This window comes from Myxine glutinosa, chromosome 3, assembly GCF_964187855.1.
Source record: "Myxine glutinosa chromosome 3, kmMyxGlut1.1, whole genome shotgun sequence".
NCBI classification, from domain to species: Eukaryota; Metazoa; Chordata; class Myxini; order Myxiniformes; family Myxinidae; genus Myxine; species Myxine glutinosa.
In genome coordinates, this window is record NC_136263.1 from 147,072,761 (window position 1) to 147,096,894 (window position 24,134).

General features: G+C 46.8%; 1 protein-coding gene across 1 annotated transcript in view; it reads left to right on the forward strand.

Annotated features, from left to right (window-relative positions):
* The window catches only part of NDUFA9 (NADH:ubiquinone oxidoreductase subunit A9), a 62,090-nt gene that overhangs the window by 23,652 nt on the left and 14,304 nt on the right, over positions 1-24,134 (forward strand). Inside the window, exons 7-9 of the mRNA XM_068109968.2 lie at positions 9,115-9,182; positions 12,283-12,359; positions 18,039-18,134. Coding sequence (XP_067966069.2) covers positions 9,115-9,182; positions 12,283-12,359; positions 18,039-18,134 — 241 coding nt within the window. The remainder of the gene's footprint in view (positions 1-9,114; positions 9,183-12,282; positions 12,360-18,038; positions 18,135-24,134) is intronic.

The window sequence follows — 24,134 nt, forward strand, 5'->3', positions numbered from 1 at the left end:
CCAGCACCTCTCTCTCCTCTCTCTCTGCCCCAAAGCCAGATCCTCGGAGGTGGGAGACAAAAGAAGCAGACAAGTGAGTAAGGTGGTAAGGGCGCAAAAGTGCACTCAACACAAGGTAATGCACACTAGGGGCACATGGGAACCAGGTGAGACAGGTACGTTCCTACCGTACGCTCCCCCCCCCCCCCCCCCACCAGGTAACCTACATGGCCCCTCCCTTACCCCTTACTGTATCCACAAAACACAACACTACCCATAAACATCTATTTTACTAATCAACAAACGTCCCTACTGTCTTCCCCGTTCCTCCCATAAACCAAATTCGTCTTCTCTCCCTCCTAACCAATCAAATTTGCCATTTTCAACTCTCATCAAAATTTGCCATCACCAATTCATCATCAGTCCCTCCTAGGGAGGGAGAGATGGAATCACCCCAATGTCTCATCCACGTCGTGATGCGTCTCACAAATCCAACAGCAATCTCATTTCCTGCACACAGAACAAAGAAAACACAGGTGTGGAGTCATCATCATCACCACAGGTAAGTGGCTGCGTATGGTGCGACAGGTTCATCAATCCTAACTATTTCCTAAATGACTTTAACAACTTTACACTACCCGGGGTCTTTCTCCTGCCAAACCATTGGCCCTCTTACACTATGGGTTCTAAAAACCAATGCCCATTGACCAAACTGTGGTGCTTTTCAATTTGGGGTCTCACTCCCCCGATTCATCTCCCGGTGCCCTCGCACAATTTCTGGGCTGTGGCGTGTACCTCTCCCAGTGGGTCTACCCACCTGCACACCTCCACCACTGCAGTTGCCTCCGAGCTTACCTGCTCCTTACCCTAACCTAACTACCTGGGGAAGGCCCTCTGGCGCTCTCCCCACTCGGTGCCCTCTCTGGCACTGGGCTACCCGGGTCCATCCTCCGGATCCTCGGGCCCCATCCACAACTAACGGCTCCCAGAGCCCACCTGCGGCCTCACCTGGCCGACATCCTCACAGTGGTGGAGTGCCCAACCAACTACACACACTAACAGGCTACACGCCCAGCCATTTCCACAACACTAATGCACCCATCCACAATACCATTCTGCAACCGCACCACAAATGCCAATATCCAACCACAATTTACCTATACCCTCTACCTAACACTTACACTACCCGCCCCGGGTACTCGTGAAAGGGGTCCACTCTTCCCCCATCCACACCTTCGCACCATGCACACCACTCCGTACCACTTACTCCAACTCTCTCCACACCACTCATTCTCTGCTCCATGTATTCCACACACCTGCACTTGCACACCTGTGCTCTCACACCTGGTGCCACCTGCACCCTTCTCTCCCCAAGCGCATTCGCGCTGATCCACACACTCACTACTCACACACTGCTCCACACACCTGTCCAGTTGCACACCTGTGCAATCACACCTGTTCAATTCTCACACAGCATCATCTCATCTAACTACTCCCCTCTGAAACTTGCGCTTCCCAGTCGTCCCTTTAAACTATTGCGCTCCCACGTCATTATCATCCACACGAATCTACCTGCGTCCCCACTACAGGTATCAGTCACTAACTAAACTTAACGTTACCTACTGTCATCTTCGCTAGATCCCTATCAATATCCTAACCCACCCGGGCTAGTTTTCACTGCCATACACCCCATAAGCTATTGCGCATTTGCCCCACTATGGGAAGGGTGGCAGGGATGCCCCCCTTACCCACCAGGCCCATCGCTCACTACCAATTTTGCACATCAAATTTCAACAAATCAAAAATTTGCCAATCACTGCCCATCATCTGCCAATCACTACTGCCAATCCCTTGCCAATCATCAAATTTTGTTTTTCTCTAATTTTGGGTCCAAAACACTAACCTCATCACCCAGTCTACTCACTAATACCTCTCGGTGCGCCAATTCCTGTCCAAAGCCCGGCTTCGTAAAGCCAAGCCATGAATGCGGGTTGTTCTGTGCCAGCGGCTGGGTGCGTCCGGCATTCGGTGCAGGGACGGGGGCTTACCCGTGCCGAGATCCCACGCACCATCTCGGCACGGAGCCATCCAATGTCCCGCTCTCGACCTGCCGGCACGTCTCACCAAAAAGTGGTCGCCATGACGACCCTTTCTATCCAGCCGCCCGCTCCGCCCAGTGGAGCACGGACGCGGCCGTTCAGAGTGAGGCCCAGCACGCACCGAGGGCCCGATTCGGCTAAAAGTCGACCTAACCTCTAAACCGGTTACCGTCGATGCTTCACCTGGACGCTTACACCCCGCAGCCCGTTCCTTGCTCACACATCCAGCCGCTCCCATGCTCCTCGTACCTTTCCTTACACACCCAGGCACACCCATTCCACTCACAGCCTTGGTCACACACCTGACCACCGAACACTTTGGCACACATTCGTCACCCGCACACCTCACCAACACACCTCTTCGCGCCCCCTCCTCGGTCACCTCCTCTGTGACAATCACAGGTGTGCTCTCATTCGCACACCCAACCACGTGCCTCACCACCAACTCCAGCGTGCATTCCCACTCACGCTCTACCATTCCAGGTGTGCATCCTTCCATCCCAGGTGTACATCCTCGCTCACCTGTCACAACCAACTCACTCTCCTTGTCACTCTCACTACTCTCACCTCCATTCTTGACAGCGCACTCACCCTTACTCTTGACAGCACACTCTTTCCCCATGCACCTGTCCGTCACACACCTTTCTCGCGCACACTCTCCCGTCACACCCTCTGTAACACTTACCACACCACGCTTCCATGTGCTCCCTCGCACACGCGCTACGACCGACTCACTCTCGCCAGCACCCTCACTACTTGGCACGCACTTTTTCCTCACACACCCCAGAGTCGGACTTTCTCGCACACCTCCTTTTTCGCACACCAGACCTGTCGCACACTTCACCAACGGCCTCTCACGAACACCCGGGTCTATCTCGAACCCCAAGCTTCTTAAATCACCTGGCGCATCATACGCACGACCATATTGGTCACCACTTACACCGGGTCCTCTTCCTCTTCGCTTCTCCTCCATCACCTGCGAATCCCTCATCCGGTTAATGAGCACATCATCACGATCCGAACACAGACTTTGGACCAATTCTTTTACTTCCTCCTTTATCTCTTTCTTATCCTCTCTCCGTCGCTTCTTAATTTCGCTCACCCCTTCTTCCACTTCTAATTTCTGCTTCACCTCCTTCAGCTCTTCGTGCGCCCCTTTAAGTTCTTCCTCTAACTCCACTTTATTTTTTTCTATGTGCTCCCGCACCTCCCGCTCTTTAACCTCCATCACCTCTACCACCTTGTCCATTTTCCTCGTCAGGTCCTCATGTACCGTCTGACACTCTTTTTTAATTACCCCTACGTCCTTTTTCATCTCCTTCTGTGTCGATTTTAAACCCTCTATTACCGCTGTGTTCTTCTTTACCTGGTCCCCCAACTCCTTTTGTCCCACTGTCAGTTGTTCTACTCCCAGCGTCAACTCCTCTATACCCCCTTGCAGTTTTACAGTCCCCTTTCTCACCTCCTTCTCCATGCGCTCCTTACAGTGCCTCACCTCCTCGCGCACTCCTCCGACCTCCTCACTCACTCCTCTTCTGATCCCCTCTCCCATCACTTGCATCTCCTGCCCAGATGCCACCCTCATCTGCTCCATTTCCTCCCTGTGAGCATCCAGTTTGGTTTCTACCCCCATTCTGACCCCCTCTATCTGCTGCCCCATTTGTTTAACTTCCCTTTCCGCTTGGTCCCTCATGTCCCTCAATTTGCCTTCCATACTGTTTTCTAACCCCTCTAACCCCTTTTTCATCCCTTCCATTTGATTCTCCTGAACGGCCATTCTGTTTTCTACCCCCATTAACCCCTCCTGTATTTCCCCTAATCTATTGTCTAATCCCTCTATTCTACTCCCTAACCCATGTTTCACCCCTTCTATCCCATTGTCTAACCCCTCTAATTTCTTGTCTAATCCCTCACCGGTACCCCTCGCTTCGTCCCTCATTACCCCCATTTGGCCCTCTAATCGCTCACTATCAGCCCTCATTTGCTCACTCTGAGCATCCATCCGATTCCCCATTTGTCCCATACTGCTTTTCAAACCTCTAATTTGGTCTCCCAATTGCTCACTATTCTTTTCCATAAGGGCCGTCATTTGCATAAAAAAAAGATTCAAATCCCCCGGTGGCGTAACCATTACCGCTGTGTTCTTCTTTACCTGGTCCCCCAACTCCTTTTGTCCCACTGTCAGTTGTTCTACTCCCAGCGTACCCTTATGGAAAACGGTGCGCAGACAAGTGCATGAAGCCGACAACGAAGATTGTATCGTGCCAAGAGTCCATGCTGGAGGTGGTGGGGTGACCGTTTCGGCTGCTTTTCATGCAGGGGGCAAAACTGACCTGGTTGTTCTGAATGGAAACCTGAACCAGTTCAAGCACAGGGCCATTCTGAAAGAAACATTGCTTTCATTTGTTTGTGCAGCCTATTGAGGAAACTTTGTCTTCCAAGATGACAATGCACGGCCTCATCATGCTCGCATGATCCAACACTTTCCTGCTGACCGTGGTGTAGAGCATATGGAGTGGCCTGCCATGTCCCCGGATATGAATCCGATAGAGAACTTGTGGGCAGGATTAACGCATCAAATCGACAACTTGGACCAGCAGCCGACCTCTGTGCGTGAATTGTAGCAGGCTATTGTAACTGCATGGCAAGCGATTCCTGTCCAAACCTTGGCAAATCTCGTGAACAGCATGCCTCAACGTGTACGTGCTCTCCTGAATGCTCGTGGGGGTTACACGAAGTACTGAACTGTAATTTTACTGTCCGTAATCCCAGTCGTAATTTAACTTTTGTTTTTGTTAAAAAATTTTTTGCCTAATGTGCAAAATGAAGAGATACTTCTGGAAAACGCACAGAAGTTTAACACAGTACTGTCCGTGAATTGAGTTCGATATCAGTTTCCATCACTTTCAAGGATCAATTTATTTGCTTCGAAATGTCAAATGTGGTTTTTGTTTCTTTTGAAGGTCACATTAACAAAATCTAGAATAATTTCAACATAATTCCAATGAACTTTTGGTTCTAAGTCATCTTGAAAAGTAAGTTCACCCCCACAAAAAAAATTCCATATTAAATGCCAAGTCTGTGTGTATATATATATATATATATATATATATATATATATGGTTCAAAGCTCGGTCCCATCTTGAAAAAGACCCATATATATATATATAGATTTTAAAAAACAAAAAACCTTTAGAGGCCTTTTTTCCCCGCATGCGGGGGTTGGCCTTTTTCGGGCACCGTGGTTGTTGTTGTTTTTTGGTCCCCTTTTTGAAGCAATGTTTTATTGCCGGATGCCCTTCCTGCCGCCAACCCTTTTTGTCGCCTTTTACGACAAGCAGGGAATTACCAGTGAACTGGTACTCAATTAGCCGACCTCGGAAGGATGACAGGCTGAGTCAACCCCCCTGGCGTTAATTCAGTGATCGACTGGGATTCGAACCCAGGATCCAAGGATCCTAAGCTGGCACCCTAGCCGCTAAGCCAACGCCATATATATATATATATATCCACCTCATCCTCAACGACTACATCCTGGATAACAAACTGGACTTTCTCTGTCTCACCGAAACCTGACAACAACCACTTGACTACTACACGCTCAACCTCACCACACCCAATGGATATTCCTACGTCGATAAACCACGCTCGGAGGGCCGAGGTGGTGGAATTGCCGTTATCCACCGTCAAGACATCAGGACCAGCCTCATCCCCATCGCCTCATCCTCATCCTTTGAACACCTGGCTTTTAAACTCTCTGGTCGCACGCAGTCAGTCATGGCTGTCGTCTACCGCCCTCCCAAACCACACCCATTATTCCTGTCTGACTTCTCCTACTTTCTGACCCAGCTATGTTCCCTCTCCCCCTCAATCCTCCTCCTTGGTGATTTCAATATCCACATGGACTCCACTGACTCCACAATAACCACTGACTTCACTGATTTACTCACTTGCTTTAACCTCACCCAACATGTCAACTTTCCTACGCATAGCCGTGGTCACATTTTGGACCTTGTCTGCTCCACTGGATTAATTTTGCACCATCTCTCTGGCTCCGACCTCACCCTCTCTGACCATTTAGCCATCACGATGACCATCAACATCCCCACCCCAACACCAAGACATTATCGCACTATCAACTTCCGTAAGCTAAACGCTCTTTCACCTACCTCATTCTCATCCACCCTCTCTGAAAAAATGTCCACTTCTCCCTTCATTGACCTCCACACCCCTTCCGACCTCACTGACTACTACAACCACACTCTCTCCTCCTGCCTTGACCAGCTTGCGCCTGTAAAAACCAAAACAGTTTCTTTCACCCATTCTGCTCCCTGGTTTACCCCTGAACTCCGCCTGATGAAAACTCGTGTTCGCCAACTTGAAAGACTCCGCAATGAAACAGGTCTCACAGTTCACTCCCAAGCCTACAAGGACCACCTACAACACTACAAAGATGCCCTCTCCCACGCCTGCTCCGCCTACTACTCTCAAATTATCCACTCTGGCTCCGGAAACCCAAAAGCACTCTTCTCGACAATAAACAAACTCCTCCGCCCCCTGGACACCACCACCCAGTCATTCACAGTAGACAACTGCATCTCCTTCCTTTCTTTCTTCCAACGCAAAATTGACAACATCTACAACAGCTTGACCACCGCCGCACCCGCTCCCCCTCCAACTACCTGCTCCCCCTTATCCTGCCTTCCCCTGTCTCAGTTCTCCCCAGTCTCCCCTACTGACCTCTCTGAACTCCTCATAGGAATGAAAACTGCCACCTGCACTCTTGACCCCATCCCCTCCAGCTTTGTCAAGGCCTCCCTCCCTGCGCTCTCTCCACTTATCATTGCAACAATAAACTCCTCCCTGTCTACAGGCATCATCCCACCATCCCTCAAAATTGCTGCTGTTACCCCCATTCTAAAAAAACCTGGTCTAAACCCTGACACCCTAAATAACTTCAGACCCATCTCCAACCTACCCTTTCTGTCAAAAGTTTTGGAACGCGCTGTAGCCGCTCAACTCAAACATCACCTCTCTGCCAATAACCTGTATGAAACATTCCAATCCGGATTCCGCTCCAACCACAGTACTGAAACTGCTCTCCTCAAAATCACCAACGACCTTCTCCTCTCCTCTGACGCTGGCAACCTCAACATTCTCGTCCTCCTCGACCTCAGCGCTGCCTTTGACACCATCGATCACACCATCCTCCTCACCCGACTTGAATCCACCTTTAACGTTACCGGCACTGCCCTCTCTTGGATTAAATCATACCTCTCTGACAGACGCCAGTTCATCTCCATCAATAACTGCAAATCCCCCACTGCTCCCCTCCCCCAAGGTGTCCCCCAAGGTTCAGTTCTTGGCCCCCTCCTCTTCATCCTTTACCTGTCCCCCCTCGGTCACTTAATCCGCCGTCATGGTCTCCAATTCCACTGCTTCGCCGATGACATCCAGCTTTTCATCTCCACCAAGTCCGTCTCCACCGACACCCACTCTATCCTGACAAACTGCATCTCTGAAATAAAATCCTGGCTTCAAATCAACTTCCTCAAACTTAACTGTGATAAATCTGAAATAATCATCATTGGCCCAAAAACGCTCACAAAATCCACCCATAACTTTGCCCTCAACATCGACGGTATCCCAGTATCCACCTTCCCTCTCATCCGGAATCTTGGCGTCATCTTTGACCAAACCCTCTCCTTCGACAAATACACTAAACAGATCACAAAGACAGCCTTCTTTCACCTGAAAAACATCGCCCATCTCCGCTCATCCCTCTCCTCCACGGCTGCAGAAACCCTCATCCACGCCTTCATCACCTCCCGTCTGGACTACTGCAATAGCCTCCTCTATGGTTCACCCTCAACAATCACCAATAAACTCCAATACATTCAGAACTCCGCTGCCCGTCTACTCACCCATTCCCGGACCCGTGACCACATCACCCCCGTCCTTTACAAGCTTCACTGGCTCCCCATCTCCCAGAGAATCCAGTACAAAATCCTCCTCTTGACCTACAAAGCCCTCCATAACCTGGCCCCATCCTACCTGGCTGACCTCCTCTCCAGACACACTCCCACCCGCAACCTCCGCTCTGCTGGTACCAACCTCCTGACCCCCCCCCCCCATCCGGACCAAATTCAGATCCTGGGGGGACAGGGCCTTCTCCATCGCTGCTCCCACCCTCTGGAACTCACTACCTCACACCATCAGAGACTCCTCCTCACTCACCACATTCAAAACATCACTCGAGACCCACCTGTTCAGCACTGCATTCAACATTCAACCCACAGCATTTAACCCCTGACTATCACTTCTCCTTCTCCCTCCTTTTGCTTTAAATATTTCCCTATTGATTCTTGTCTTTTTGCAATTGTTGTTTTCATGTTTTGTTATGCATTATGTTTTGCACTCTGTTAAAGCGCCTTTGGGCTTCATGAAAAGCGCTATACAAAATAAATGAATTATTATATATATATATATATATATATATATATATATATATATATATATATATCTGAGCAACACGATCTTAGCAGACAAGTCCTTTCGATGTTAATGTTCCCAACCACATTAGAGTAACATTGAAAGCCTTTATTAGCTTGTCAAAACGCACTTGGTCTCAAAGAGGTGTTACTTTGACTTTACGAATAAGCTTAAAATCCTAAACCTCCAGTTGTCTACGGTCTTGCGCGTAACTGAGGTTTCGCAGCAAAAATGGACTAGCTTCTCGCCTCGGAAATGTTCATCAAACATAATTTGGTACTCTTCACCCGTCATTGTCGGTGACGGATAGCACTTATTGTGAACACATCGTTAAGTTTGGTGGAAATTCTGTTACGGTGTTTATCGTTTAATCTCTGAAATGAGCACTCTTCACATTATACATGTCGATGCTGTTTGAAGAACTTTTATGGATCCATGCCTGGACTTCCTCTTATTGTACAAGAGATGTATGTAAGGATTTGAAGGTCGTTTCATTGTGTGAGTAATGACCTTCTTTATAATATTTTCTTGCCTTCTACTGTAGGTCTGCGCTTGTTTGGGGGAGTTCCTCTCATCAAGATGGGCAAGGACACTTCCAAGAAACCTGTCTTTGTGAGTTATGACAATAATGACCCCAATTTTCAGACATGCCAAATTTCTGTCAATTGGTGGTTATCCTCTTTTTTGCCTCAAAGTTGGTCAATATATACTTCTTTCAAACCACCAACTCACTCATTCACTCACTAACTGATATAAATGTTTAGTATTTTCTAGATGGGCTAGGAATTTGATATTTTGCATAGTTTTATAACTAGAAACCATGGTTCCAAGATAAAAATTGTTTGCGAAACTGTTCCAAAGTATCCATAAATTAAAATATCTACAAGTCAGGAGACGACGATGGTTCACGAGTGAGCGGTATTCAATGACAAAGGATGGACTATAACCGAAACAGGCCCGGACAGGCCACGCCCGGAAATGTCAAAATGAAGGTTACTGACCATGAAATGTGATAGAAAATAATGTATAATCAGTTATGAGGTTAGTTAGCTACACAATACCGAAAATTCGGTTTGATTCCGACAACTTTGAAAATTTGACCTTTATGACCTTCAAAGGTCAAAGGTCGAGGATTCTGAAATTTGTTGGAAAACTTGTATTTCATGATGTATGTGATAATATAAGATCATGTACGACATTTCACCCTATCAGGAAGCGAACAATAATAAAACCATCAAAAATCGACTTTTCTAAATTTTGTGACCTTGTGACCTTGACCTTGGGGCGAAAATGAAAAATCGAGCTCCATGGGGCTAGACACATGACATTGGCCTAACCAAATACCGAAATCCCTGTCAGATTCCGCCAAACCCCTCGGAGAAGATGTAGCTTGAAATCGATTACCCCCTAAAAAGACATCTTTTTCTGGCGTGGCTCCGCCCCCAATGGGCGCAATACGCCCACTCTAAGCAGGACACAACTAGATCATGATATCAACCTCCCACCCAAGTTTCATCAAGATCGCATGATATCATTGGGTAGTTATGCTGTGGACAGACAGACTCGCACACAGACTCGCACACAGACTCGCACACAGACACACACACAGACAGACGCACACACATGACGAATATAGTGGTCACTTTATAACTCGTGAACCAAAAAGAAAGTCCGTTTTTTTTGTAGCTTTGCTCCTGTTCACGAAATGTCATTGACGGAAGACAAAAGCACGTCACGTGATCATGCATGGGCAGAACTGCTTCCTAACAGAGTTGGCATTTCTGTTTTACGGTCGTGTGATTAGAGAAGCGTCTGTGGGATTTTGTTGTTTACGGACGTTATACAATGGTTGAAAGTCAAAATGTAGCCAGTCAAGTCACCTTTCCATGCATAAAACAGTTTTCACACAAACCACACCGACAGATCTCTTGCAGATCTCCGCAATCAATAGCAGATTCGGTGGTGTAAAAATGGTTAGAGCGTCCGCTTCGCATCTGGGAGTTTGGCAGTTCGAACCCTGACCGAGTCATACCAAAGCCTTTAAAGTGGTACGTGCTGCTGCCTTGCTTGATGCTCAGCATTTAAAAGGATATAGTAGAGACAAACGACGTTGGGAAGGCAATGGCAGACCACCCAGTATAACCGGTGAGAAAAGTGGCACCATTGTTGTGCCATCGCTGGTACCCAAAATATCTCGGAACGTGATGCCACTTCCCTGAAATTCAGTGGCTATGCTTGTCTCGTTTACTAGTCCTGTGTTGTCTCGCCTGTATCGCTTAAAACAACCACATTACAGTTAACTTTTATTGTCAATCCAGGAGGTCGATTTGTACATCACGGAGTCAATATGAATGCTCGAGGCACGATAATGAGGTTGCCCGACGCTAAATGTTGGTTACCCTGGGCAACCTTTAGTGTCGAGCCTTGTGTAAAGTTTACTAAAAATGGCTAAATGAAACTGGCAGGAAGCATGAAAAACAACAACTAGAGACAACAACTAGAGAGTTCATGGAGCATGCATGCATGGTACCCCATGCAGTGTTCAAGAATAATAGTTACATTTTATTAAAACGATAATTTTAAAATCGTTACAAAATCCAGAAGTTTAGCACTACTGAAGCAGGCTCTGGGGTCACACTTGATGTTTAGCTCACCTGGAACGTAGTTGCTGGGAGCTTATAGGATAGCGCATCATCTGCCCGTCCATCCATCAGTAAACTCTTGCAACTACTTCTCCGAAACTACTGATGAGATTGTGACAAAACTTGGCTAAATGATATTTTGTATGTTGGAACTGAAGTTTGTTCATGGCATTAAAAGGTCGGGGTCACCCACGAACACGCGGAACCCACGAATAGCGGAACCACGAATAGTGGGGTCTGACAGTAGATGCTTTCTTCTCTGAAACTACACACACTATTTTGATGACACTTGACCACAACCTTCATCACCTGTGATGTACCAAAAGTTTGTTCACAGCATTAAAAACAATCGGCCCAGGCCTGACAGCTCAAAGGTGAGTGCACTGCCTCCACACCATTTTTCAGACAAGAAACATCATCAATGTGACAATGTAGACAGGAATTGACATACTTCAATTTTCTAATAGTTTGAGACACTGTCATCTCATCTATGAAAAATAAGTATTGTGTTCAGAAATATGCAGCTGTAAACTGGAAAATTATTGTTCTACTTCTTCTTGATCTTCTCTTCATTCTCATTTTCTCATTTGGCAAATCGTACCTTTTTGCCTGGATGCTTCAGCCTGGGCCACTCGATTTGCATTGATATTCTTATGGTGGTCATTGGTTAAACATCAACCGGAGCTGCCTATCTCTATTTCGAGCTTATTTGCTCATCATGATGGCATACCATTCAAAAATCTAACCAATGAAGACCATAATCGTCAGTTATACTAAAGTGTTTGTGTTTGTGTGTTTGTTTATGAAAATGACTTCTGGTTTGATTATGCACAAGTATTTGTAAATCCCAATTGGCATCGGCCAGAATCGTACATTAGGTCTCATTGCAAGCAAGAAGTGAAACTTAGTGAAAATAGTGGTATGCCATTTTGCAAGCTACCTCTATCACCATATCCATCGGAGTGATATTGGTGATTATTAATTATAATGATTTGGGCTGTTTGGTTTCTCTTTTTCTTAGAGTTACCAGTCACCTTGTTGATTGCATGTTGTGATGTGGCTTTTGACAGATCGTGGACATTGCTAAAGCTATCGTGCAGAGTGCTCGAGATCCCAATGCTCCAGGGCAGACCTACGTGCTCACTGGGTGAGGCAGCAATTGAATTTCCCATAAGGCGTACTATTTATTACATATCGATGAGGGGTGGAGTGGAGGTAGTTTGGGCTGATTTGTGAGCGGGTTGGGATGAGGAGAAGTTGCATACATACTGTTGTGGATATGAGAATTGTGTTTTTTTATTGTTGTAAAAATATCACCCTCCTTCCTCCAGTTGTGTATAAAGGTCAAAGGGCGTCCCTTAGTTAGGTCATATACAATCACGTTAGCCAATCATAGATTTCCTCCTTGTTGACAGTTATCTCCTTATTCTATGTAGGTTAAGGCCTTGTCTTCCATTAATTTAACACTCCATTGCACCGAATTTAAATAGAGTAGATTCCCTTTCATTCCCATTCCCAAAGCATCCATTGCCAACTGCATTCGCCGCCATTGCCATGTGCTCCGGCTCGGAGAAGAAAGGCGTGTCTCCACCTCGTCATAGAAAGGAGGAGTGAGTCGGCCCCGCTCAACCAACCCAGCCAAAGGGGTTTGGCTTGAGCGGGCGGAGAAAGCACGATCGGGGAGGTTCAAAAAGGTTAGAGGGAGGGGCATATATAACCCGCACCACGAGGCCCCCACCTGAGACGAGCTTCAGAGAGGAGTCGAGATGAGTCCAGATGCGCTGGAGATGAGCTACGGAGAGAGTCCTGAGAGCAAGAGTTGAGAGAGAGTCCTGAGAGCAAGCAGGAGCAGTACCACGCAGCTTTGACTCCACCATGCAGCGTTGGCTCCACCAGGCAGCTCCGACCCGTTACCCCGCGGGAACCAGGATCGGTGGCATCGGTGGCCGTCGAGGTCCAGCCTGACGTCCCGTGCGGGGTCAAGCTCCAGCCAGCTCCGTGCTTTCCTCTCCCTCCAGCCATCCACCTCCTGCCATTCCTGCCTTCATTCCCCATTCATGTGAGTCTGTCTTTTGTTTGTTCTGTCCTGGGTTAAGTAAGACTGCATAGGTAAGCTAAGGTGCACTGTGTCCGCTTCTTCTTCTTCTGTTTTTATTTTATTATTCTTCCTCCTTGGTTGCTTTCAATTGTGTAAATAGTAAATAAATCATATTTGTATTTCTTACCCTTTGCCTTTCTTTCCTCTACATCCGTCGTTGTTGTCTTTTCCCTCATTGGACACCTGTGGCACGATTTTGGCCAACGTTTCAGGATCGGGTTAGTCTTGGTAACAGTTCGTGCTGCGGTTGCTAAACACCGCTCGGCAATCAAGTAACATCTGTCCGCGGTACGAACGGGGCTGTGCACCGGCCTTTCCGGAGGTCGCGGTGCAGCTTCAGGGACCACGTCGGTCAGTCACAAACGAGGGGACTAATCCCCCCTCAAAGGGGAACCATAGGCTGACGTTGGGTTCCGCAACAATACTGTTGCGGATCTCCTAACGTCGGCCTCCCCCTTATCAAGGGGGGATTAATCCCCTTGTCCTTTTACTGGCCGATGCGATCCTGGGGCTATCACGTTCCTTCCGGTCGGTGTTAAATAGGGTTGTAAGCCGAATTACTTATTACCTAAGTACTAACACCGGCCGTGAAGCAAGGAAATAACCCCACCCGAACCATGGCGTTAGTGGACACGTCGAGCGATTAGCGAGCCGCGATTCGGGCCGTTAACAGGTACTAACCCGATTGGAGCGGTTCTTAATCGTGCCACGCTTACCCAATGGAGAAATCACTAAGACAGTCGAATTAAGAGGAAAACAGGAAGAACAAGGAATTTATTTACAATTGTATGGGAAGGAAGAGAAGTACACACTTTGCACAAATAAGAAGAGGAAAAAGAAGAGCAATGTACAGGGAAGAGGAAGAAGCAGATACACAGGGTAGCCTTATACAGTCTTATACTTATCCCTGGACACGGGCCCGTTTGCACTCAGACTCGGGCTCAGACTCAGACTCACACGGGGTTGTAGATGGTCGGGTTGAGGGTCCAAAGATGGCGTCCACAGCTCGTCCGGTCCCCGACTCGTACCGTGCAGGCAATGGAAGACGGCAGGCAGGTCTCCGCGTGGCGTAGGCGCGGAGCGAACAATTATATATCGGGGAATGGTCGGTTGGCTGGCGATTATATTGCGTACGCAATAGGTGTACCGGCGCCTTTATACGCGCTCCCGGTATTGCTATGAACATTGCGCCGCTCCCCCAATGATGTTACCAAAGCGCCTTCCACCAACGTCTTTCTACCCGAATGACGAGGCTTGGCTCCCCTCACAAGTCCTTCACAGCGCTGCAGTCCTTCGCCAGCCCTTTGTAAAGCGCAATCAATCCTTTCCAAATGCTTGCCACAGCACGTCTCCCCTCAAACCCTGCAAGCGTCTCTCCCGTACCACAACTGTTCAACAGAGGACCCCGGCTCATAACTCAGACTCGACTCTGTTCAAGCGTTTCTCCCTCCTCATAACTGAGGTGGGGGCCTCACGCGAAGGGTTTTATTGCCACGCCCAGCGAACCCTCTGGAATGTCCAGCCACACCCTGTCAGGCGATGTCGCCTCAGCTCTGATTGGCTGGTGAGGTCTTACCGGCTCCGCCCTGGACGGCTGCTTGACGTGGCCACTCCCCCACCCTTGTGCTCCGCCCCCTTTTTGGGCCTTACCTCGTGGCTTTTGGGCTGGTTTGAGCGAGCAAGAGCAGCAAACGCTGCTGGCAGCCAAAGCGAAACAAACTGCGAGGGGCAATGGGGTGCAGACAGGATGGTGTGCAATGGAGTCGATTGGAGGGAGGCTGCACTGAACGGGGGCCTACTCTTATTTGTTTTACACAACGCAGATGCAACTATTGGAAATGGCCTTATCCTAAACACATACTATGAAATAACTAACGTTCTAAGGTGACCTACGTGTTGCATATGGCTTAGCTATGGGGTGCAACCTTTAACCTTTAATGATGTTACCTGTGTGGGTTCTCAAAACAGCAACAATACGAATCATATTTGAGTATTGGGAATGGAAAAAATGTTATTATTTTTGATATTTTGCTTGCTGCAGAGAAAAAGATTTATTTTTTTTGATTGCTTTTTATGGCTGTATATTATTTGCTTTATTCAGTAGGGTGTTTGATACCTCCATTGATTGATTTGAGATGGTCATCTAACAATGTCTAATATTGAGAATAATTAATTTAAAGTTAAGGCAAAGCTTTCGGATAAGAGTAATATCGACAGCGGTAAGCTTCCGATAGGCAGGTGTCCCAATGTGAGGTGGCACTGTTGGAGAAGAAGGGACAGCAAAGGAATTAGCATGGATGCTTGGTGTCATTGTCATGTTGGAAGATTATCTGGGTGCAACTCTGCCCTTAATGAGTGTTCCGACAATATTGGCAGCAGATGTGTTCTATTCAGTTGCTCACGTGTCTGGTAAATCTTTACCACACAGATTACTATTGCCATAAAGCACGCTCATACCAAACTAACTATGAGTATATACTACACGGCTGCATTCTACAATACAAGAAAACTTCACTATTTGTGGGGGTTACATTCCTGGAAAGTACTGCAGATGGTGAATCCGTGAATGGTGAAGCAAAGGGCCAATGGGAAAAGGGGGTCAGGGTTGACGGCTGACAAGCTAACTCAACTAACCTGCAGGTCACACAAGATCTGCCAGCAACCCTCTTCTGGTGAAACTGCCAAAATCAAGACTTTCTGCTCACCTTCACTCTTTCATTCCTCTTTTCTCCCGCCTCTGGAACAATCTCCCACACTCTCTTCAATCCCACTCTTCCTTCCCTCCAGTTCTTTAAAACAGCTGTTCACCACCATCTCTTATCTTCCCCCATCCAAAACCTTTGTCTTTTCTACCACTGCTAAAACACCCCAATTCCGCCTCTTTCAATCCCCAACTTCTTTCCTGAAATTCCTAGTAGTGTTCATTTGCTTTATACCATGTACCCCTCCCTCCGCCCTCAGCCCTACCCCTTCCACAGATCTACCGACGTCCCTGTTCTCTACTGTTGGCGTGATTGTGTTCTTCCCTCTCTCTCCCCCTCTTGTCTCCCGCTCCCTTTGTATGTTTTATGTGTCTGTGCATGTTTTCATGTTCAATGTGCTCGCTCTTACCCGAGCCTCGATTCTGCATATTAAAAAAAAAAAAAAGTTTGTATCCTCCATGATTACGTTGACTCAGTCTGAAAAAGAAGTGTCTTTTTATAGTGACCTTTGACCTGGCTGAATCGTTGCTGGAAGTCAACGCGCACCTCTTCCATTGTTTTCCCTGTCTGATGACATTCTTGAACCCAGACACCGACAGCAATCCATTGTTCAATGATGTTATTGTTTGTATCATCCATGATTACGTTTACTCAATCTGAAAAAGCTGATGATAATGATTATAATAATAATTATTGGTAATAGACAGTAAATTTATGCTAAATGTGTTAGCTCATACACGAGCCCTGATTCTGTATACAAAAAAAAAAAAAAAAAACCTATTCTATAACTTACTCTACACCAAACAAAACCTGAAAAAATGTGTTGTAATGTAGAAAAGGGTTCTTGACTGACAAGAATAAACATACATACTTTATAAAAAGTGTAATTAGAACAGCACTCTGTAGAGAGCATACCTCTGCTAGGATGAACAGTTTACGTTTTGTATCCAGCTGCTAAGCTGGATCTGTATCCGGACCTGAACCAAAATCTAATCGGATTGTTCTTTTCACCTACCCAAGTTCCAACTCATCCACCAAGTGTTGGCCTAATCCATTGATAACCTTTTGAGATATTGTGCTCTATAATCAGTTTTAGCCCGATCAGTCAATGGTAAAGAATCACTTTTTTTAAATTCTAGTATCCGGATCCAGTTCTTCACCAAAATCCAATAATTTCGTCCTTGTTACACACCCAACCTCTCCACGAAATCCTGTCCGAATAAGTCCACAACTTTTTGAGATATCCTGTTCACAGACAAACAGACAGTACCTTTGATGGTGGAGGTAATAATAAAGCTATGGATAATGGCAATGTATGTGACATAATAGGGTGCATCGCTGACACGGGTATAATATAGGCCATAATAGCAGTACGCAATAATCATCACGCTGGTATCTTTGTTCAGAATGAGTGCACAAAGCGAGACTCTGAGCTCTACCGAGTGCCGTTCTTGTTTCATCGTGCATTTAATCGTTGCAATGCCAATTTGCTGTTTTGTTGTTACCTCCGCCACCAAAGATGGCTGGAGGTTGTTTTCACCCTTGTCTGTCTGTGAACAAGATATCTCAAAAGGTTGTCGACGAATTCGGACAAAACTTGGACAGGTTAGGTGTTTGACAAGGAAGAATTTATTCAATTTTGGTGAAGATCCAAATACGGAACTGGATACGAGAATTTTAAAATTTATGTGATTCTTCACCATTGAGTGATACTGATAGGGACAAAATCTATATAAAGCATGACATTAAAAAAATTGTGGATGACTTGTGGCAAACATAGGTAGAGGAGTTGGGTAAGTGACAAGAACAAGCAATTAGACTTTGGTTCAGGTCGGAATCCAGATTCGACTTCTCGATAGGATACAAAACGTAAACTGTTCAGCCTGGCGGAGGTATGCTCTCTACGCTACCGAGTGCCGTTCTAGTTTGAACTGTTAAAATGTAGCAACATGTTTATAATTTAGCATCATTGTGAAGCATTTTTGTTGGTGTTGAAGTCTGTACTAATAGGTGATTTCTTTTTCAGGTACAACAGATATTCGCTGCATGAAATAGTCAAGTTTGTGTACTCAGTGGCTCATCGACCGTTCATCCCTTATCACTTACCCACACGCTTGTACATGTGAGTAGTATGTCCGCCTTATGACAGGCTCCTTCCCCGGGGGAAGGGAGGGGGTGGTTGGGGGGGGGGGGATCCTTCCCTTATGACAGGAAGGTGGATGCCAGCCAGAAATAAATGCATTGCAATTGAAATAAACATGTAAATAAAAGAAATACGTTATAAAATAAACGAAAACACAAGATGTTTACCTTTCTTTTTTTTCTTTTTTTCGAAAACAGCAAGGTGAATTTTACAAAACAGCTAGGTGGGTGAGGGTAAAAACATTATGTCCCACTCTACTGTAAATAGAAAACAAAAGCTCAGGATATGATGATGACGCTGTTCAGGGGACGGGGGAACTGGGAAGGTTGGAGGTGAGAAAAATGTGAATGTAAAACTTGCGATGACTGTTGGATCATTTGGAGATGGTTGAAGCACTGCTGGTGGTTGGCATGGTTGTGGTGGGGTTGGTGCTATCAAAAAAACTTGGGGTCTTGATTAATTTAAAAAAACAGGGTCGCCTAAAAATTAAAAAATAAAAATGGTAGATTGCTTTGCTTTAGCTTACAGGTCCAACACCTTTTTACATTTTATGCTCCTTTCCATGAATGGATCGATCGCATAAACCCTGTCTGCCAAGACCTTCCTCATTTGTAACACCTTAGTGAGCATCTTGGTTGTTGGAGGTTCTGGCACCATCACCTCCTCCATCATCACACTCTCCTCATCATCACTCTCTCCAGTCGAGTATACGAGTTCTTCCAGATCCTCCTCCGTTAACTCTTGGTGGGATTCAAGGAGTTCCTCCACCTCTTCCTCCAACATCACGTGCCACCCTCACAATCTTCCAGACTTCGTCCACCGAGGGGCGGCCCTTGTGGTCGTGCACCTCCTCACTCCACAATGTTCTCCAACACGCATTCCATGTTGTAGGCTTATACTCTCTTTTAAAGATTCCTCAATTATATTGATGCAGTCAGCGATGTTTTAGCTTTGCCAGCAATCACTGACTGTCAAACTAGTGTTGCTCTCCATCTTGCACAGCAACCTCTTGAGTGTGGGGCGGCTGTAATATGACTTAAACGTCACATTGAGACCTTGGTCCATTGGCTAGAGCAGGGAGGTTGTGTTGGGATGTAAGATGACGACCTCCACGTTGGGGTGCGGAAACTGCAGGTTTTCTGGATGACGTGGTGCATTTACCAAGATAAGTAGAACCTTGAATGCAAGGTTCCTCGACACCAGGAGGGTTTCTGCCTCGTGGACGAACCAATTATTTACCAAATCGGTGAACCTTGAGGCAGTAACCCACACTCTCCTGTTTGCACACCAGAATACCGGGAGCTGGCTCTTGTTCTTCCCTTTGATGGCATGGGGATTCAGGGATCGGAAGCGCAGAATTGGCTTTACGACGAAATCGCCTGCAGTAACATGTATAAATGCAGTATTGCCACAAAGCAGAAGGGTATTTCGATCCCTTGCTAGTTTGAACCGATTTTTGACCACCTTGAACATAGCATATTTTTCATCCTTGGACTGGACGTTACGAGACAGCATCTGCTTCCAAAATAATCCCATGTCGTTGGCGTTTAAAGCCTGCTCCGGCATGAATCACTTTGCCTTAGTTCCATGAGCCTTAGTTCCACTTATTTCCATGAAGGACAAGTTCTGGTGTGCAATAGAGAAGCTGATGGAAAACGTGAAAAATGAGGAAGCTGTTGTGGCAGGAGGAGACCTCAATGGACATGTGGGAAGGAGTATGGACGGTTTTGAGGGAGTTCATGGGGGTTACGGATATGGTGTGAGGAATGGAGAAGGTGAAAGGATTTTGGAGTTTGCTGATGAAGCTGATTTGTTGACTTGTAATACTCAGTTCCAGAAAGAGGATAATAAGCTTGTTACATACATGTCAGGTGGGTCGACAACAACCGTTGACTACCTGATGGCGCGTACGTGAGATAGGGGGCACCTCCGGGACACAAAGGTGATCCCGGGGGAGGAGAGGAGGCTGTTTCACAGCACCACTTGGTTGTCTACGATATAAGGGTGAAAGGTGCGAGGAGAGCTCGGCGGGTGAAGTACCAACCGAGAATGAAGGTGTGGAGGTTGAAAGAGGGGACGGTGAGGGAGGCATTAAAAGAGAGGCTGAGTAGGGTAGAGGATGATGTGGTTGAGCTTGAAAGTGTTTGGAAGTCAATGAAAGATAGTCTGTTGGGAGCCGTTGGTGAGCTATGTGGATGGACAAAAGGACCACCGAGGCACTCGGAAACATGGTGGTTGGATGATGAAGTTGGAAAGAGGATTGACGAGAAGAGGAAGAAGTTCAAGGAGTGGCGGAAGAAAAGGGTATGGGAGAAAGAAAAGGCAGAGCATGAAAGTTATAAGGCAGCCAAGAAGGCTGCAAAGAAAGAGGCAGCAAAGGCGCAGGAAGCATGTAGGAAAATATTCGGAGAACGCTTGGATTCGGAAGAGTGTCAGAGAGCGGTATTCAGGATTGCAAAGCAGATAGCGAAAGAGAGGTGTGATGTGATGGGGGTGAGTTGCTTGAAGGATGAAGTGGGACAAATCGTTGTGGACCCAGATGGAATTAAAGGAACATGGAAGAGATATATGGAAATGCTGTTGAATGCAGAGAATGAAAGGGACGGCAACGTGGAGAGTAACCCAGTTTTAGGATCGGCAGAGAAGATAACTGAGAAGGAAGTTGAGGAAGCGATAAAAGCAATGAAGAGTAGAAAAGCGGGAGGGCCGATGGGAGTTGCTGGAGATATGTTGAAGGCAGCGGTGAGTTGGGGTGTGAAGAGAATGACAAAGGTCTTTAATCTGGTGGTGAAAGAAGGCCGCATTCCAGTGGATTGGGAACTGAGTACCCTCGTCCCTCCATTCAAGGGGAAAGGTGACTCTGGACTGTGGCTCGTATCGAGCGTTAAAGTTATTAGAGCATGGAATAAAGGTATTGGAAAGGGTGTTGGAGAGGAGGATAAGGAAGAAAGTGAAGATCGACAAAATGCAGTTTGGATTTATGCCAGGTAGAGGAACGACAGACGCACTTTTTAATGTAACGCAATTGCAGGAGACTTACATGGAGAAGAGGAAGAAGTTGTTTCTTGGGTTTGTTGATCTGGAGAAAGCATTCGATAGGGTTCCACGTGAAGTAGTGACATGGGCATTGAGGAAGTTAGGAGTGGAGGTATGGTTGATCAGAGTAGTGATGGCAATGTACAAAAGAGCATGCACAGCTGTAAGGACGAAGGACGGGAACAGTGGTGAGTTTGAGGTGAAGGTGGGAGTGCATCATGGGTCGGTACTAAGTCCACTACTATTTGTAGCTGTGATGGAGGTGCTGACTCGGAATGTAAAGGAGGGTTTACCGTGGGAGTTGTTGTATGCAGATGATTTGGTGTTGATTGTGGAAAGTATGGATGGACTGAAGGAGAAGATTAACAAGTGGAAGGAACGTATGGAGGCAAAAGGTCTGAAGGTGAATATCGGAAAGACGAAGGTGATGGCAAGTGGCAAAGCATCTGGTGAGGTGGAAAGAACTGGGAAGTGGTCGTGTGCTGTGTGCAGGAAGGGTGTCGGAGTGAACTCCATTCAATGTGCAATGTGCGCAGAGTAGGTTCATCAAAAATGTAGTGGTTTGAGAGGGTCATTAACCAGTGTGGCAGCTACATTCAAGTGTAAGCTGGAAGGTCAATTACTCACCGCAGGCAGGTTGGTGGTCTTTTTCTCTTCTACCGACTCCTCTCCGGCCTTGCTCCCCCAGCTCTCTCTGGGCTCTGTCCCCCAAATATTCCTACAGGTCGCACAAGATCTGCCTTCAACCCTCTTATGGTTAAACTGCCAAAATCAAGACTCTCTGCTCACCTTCACTCCTTCAAGTGAAGCTCATCAAGAACAGCTCATCAAGACTCTCTGCTCACCTCTTTTCTCCTGCCTCTGGAACAAACTCCCTCACTCTCTTCAATCCCACTCCTCCCTCCAGGTCTTTAAAACAGCTGTTCTCCACCATCTTTTTTTCTTCCCCCATCCAAAACCTTGATCTTTTCTACCCCCGCTAATTTCACGCCAGATCCACTTCTTTGAAATACCAACTTCTGCCAAACTGGAAGTCCTTGCAGTGTCCTTGTGTTTTATACTTCTCACACCTCCCTCCCCCCCCCTTCCCACGCCTCCTCCCCCCAAGCCCTCTCCCTCTCACAGATCTCCCTTTGTCCCTGCTCTCAAATGTTGTGTTTGTACTGCCCCTTATCTCCCCATATTGTCTTCCACTACCCTTATTATATGTTTTGTGTGTCTGTTTGATTTTTTGTGTGATAAATGTTAGCTCTTTCACGAGCCTCGATCCTGTATACACACAAAAAAAAAAAAAGTGTGCACAGAGGGAGCTGCACATGGAGGAAATGTTGAGTTGGATCTTGGAGACGGCATGAAGCTGGAAGGTGTGAAAACATTTTTCTACCTCAGAGACATGTATGGAGAAGGTGGATCAGACTCGGCAACGGTTGCTGGAGTGACACCGGCATGGAAGAAGTTTCTGGAACTGAATGGCATACTGACTAGGAGAGGAGTGTCGTTAAATCTGAAGAGAAAGGTGTATGCTCCAATTGCTCCATGTGTGAGAAGTGTTATGATTTATGGGAGCGAGACATGGGTAATGAACGTAGAGCAGCAACGAAGGCTGGAAAGGGTGGAAATGTGAATGGTTCGGTGGATGTGTGGAGTATCGTTGAGAGAGAAGAAGAGACCACCTTTGGAGGCCATTTTTCCCCACAGAGCAGGGGTTGGCCTTTTTCGGGAACTGTGGTCCCGTTTTTGAAGCAATGTTTTACGGCCGGATGCCCTTCCTGCCACCAACCCTGTTCGTCGCCTCTTGTGACACACAAGGAATTACCAGTGAACTGGTACTCAATTTGCCGACCTCGGAAGGATGACAGGCTGAGTGAACCCCCCTGGCGTTAATTCGGTGATTGACCGGGATTCAAACCCAGGATCCTCAGATCCGAAGCCAGCACCCGACCGCTAAGCCAACACCAGGCTCGGGAGAGAGGAAGACAAATGATGAATTGCGAAAGATGATGGGAATAGAGCCTGTGATGGATGCTGTGAAGAGAAACAGGTTGAGATGGTTTGGTCAGGTGTTGAGGAAGGATGAAAGTGACTGGTTGAGAAGAATGATGGAAATGAATGTAGAAGGAAGTAGAGGACGGGGAAGACCGAGAAAGACTTGGCTAAATGTGGTGGAAGAAGAAATGCGGGCAAAGGGGTTAACAAGGGGAGATGCAGAAAATAGGGCAAAATGGAGAAGATTGTCATGGGGCCCGCAAGGCTAACCCCCACTCTAGCAGGGAAAATGGCATTAAAATGCCTGTTGTTGATGTTGTTATGAGCTGCTGTGGATCATTTTTCACAGCATCATGGCCAGCCGGTGCTGCTTCCCGGACTAATATTTAGTGATGGAGGCCGAATCTTTTTCTTTTTCTTTTCTCAAACCAGCCTTTGCTTTGGTTGGTTGCCATGGTTGAATTTGAGCCTTCGGATGCCTCGTTGTAATGTTGGAAAATCCTTGATGCTTTCTCCCGTATCACGGGTCCACTCAAAAGCACTTTTTTCTGGGTTTGGTCCTCGATCCAGATATGAAGTGCTTTTCCCATCCTTTCATCACATGGATTACGAGACTGGAACGAGACTTTTATACTTTGCAGAGCATTGGCGGCAACACTTGAACCGATATTGGACTCACTTTTACGGATATACCGCACAGTAGACTTGTTGATCCTGTAATGATAGCCCACAGATGTCGTGTTTCACCTCGAGCCAAACAATCTAACAACTCTATATTTTCGCCCAACGTCATCATCTTGCTCTGCCTTTTGGCAGAACTAACTTTGTCCATTGCTTTAAGTTTGTGCGCCATTAAAAACCTTGCACCAGAGACAAAAGGTTTGTAATGGGAGCTAGGCAATCGTACACGCATGGGACGGATGCAAACGATGACTCATCTCGGCTCAAAAGCCACGA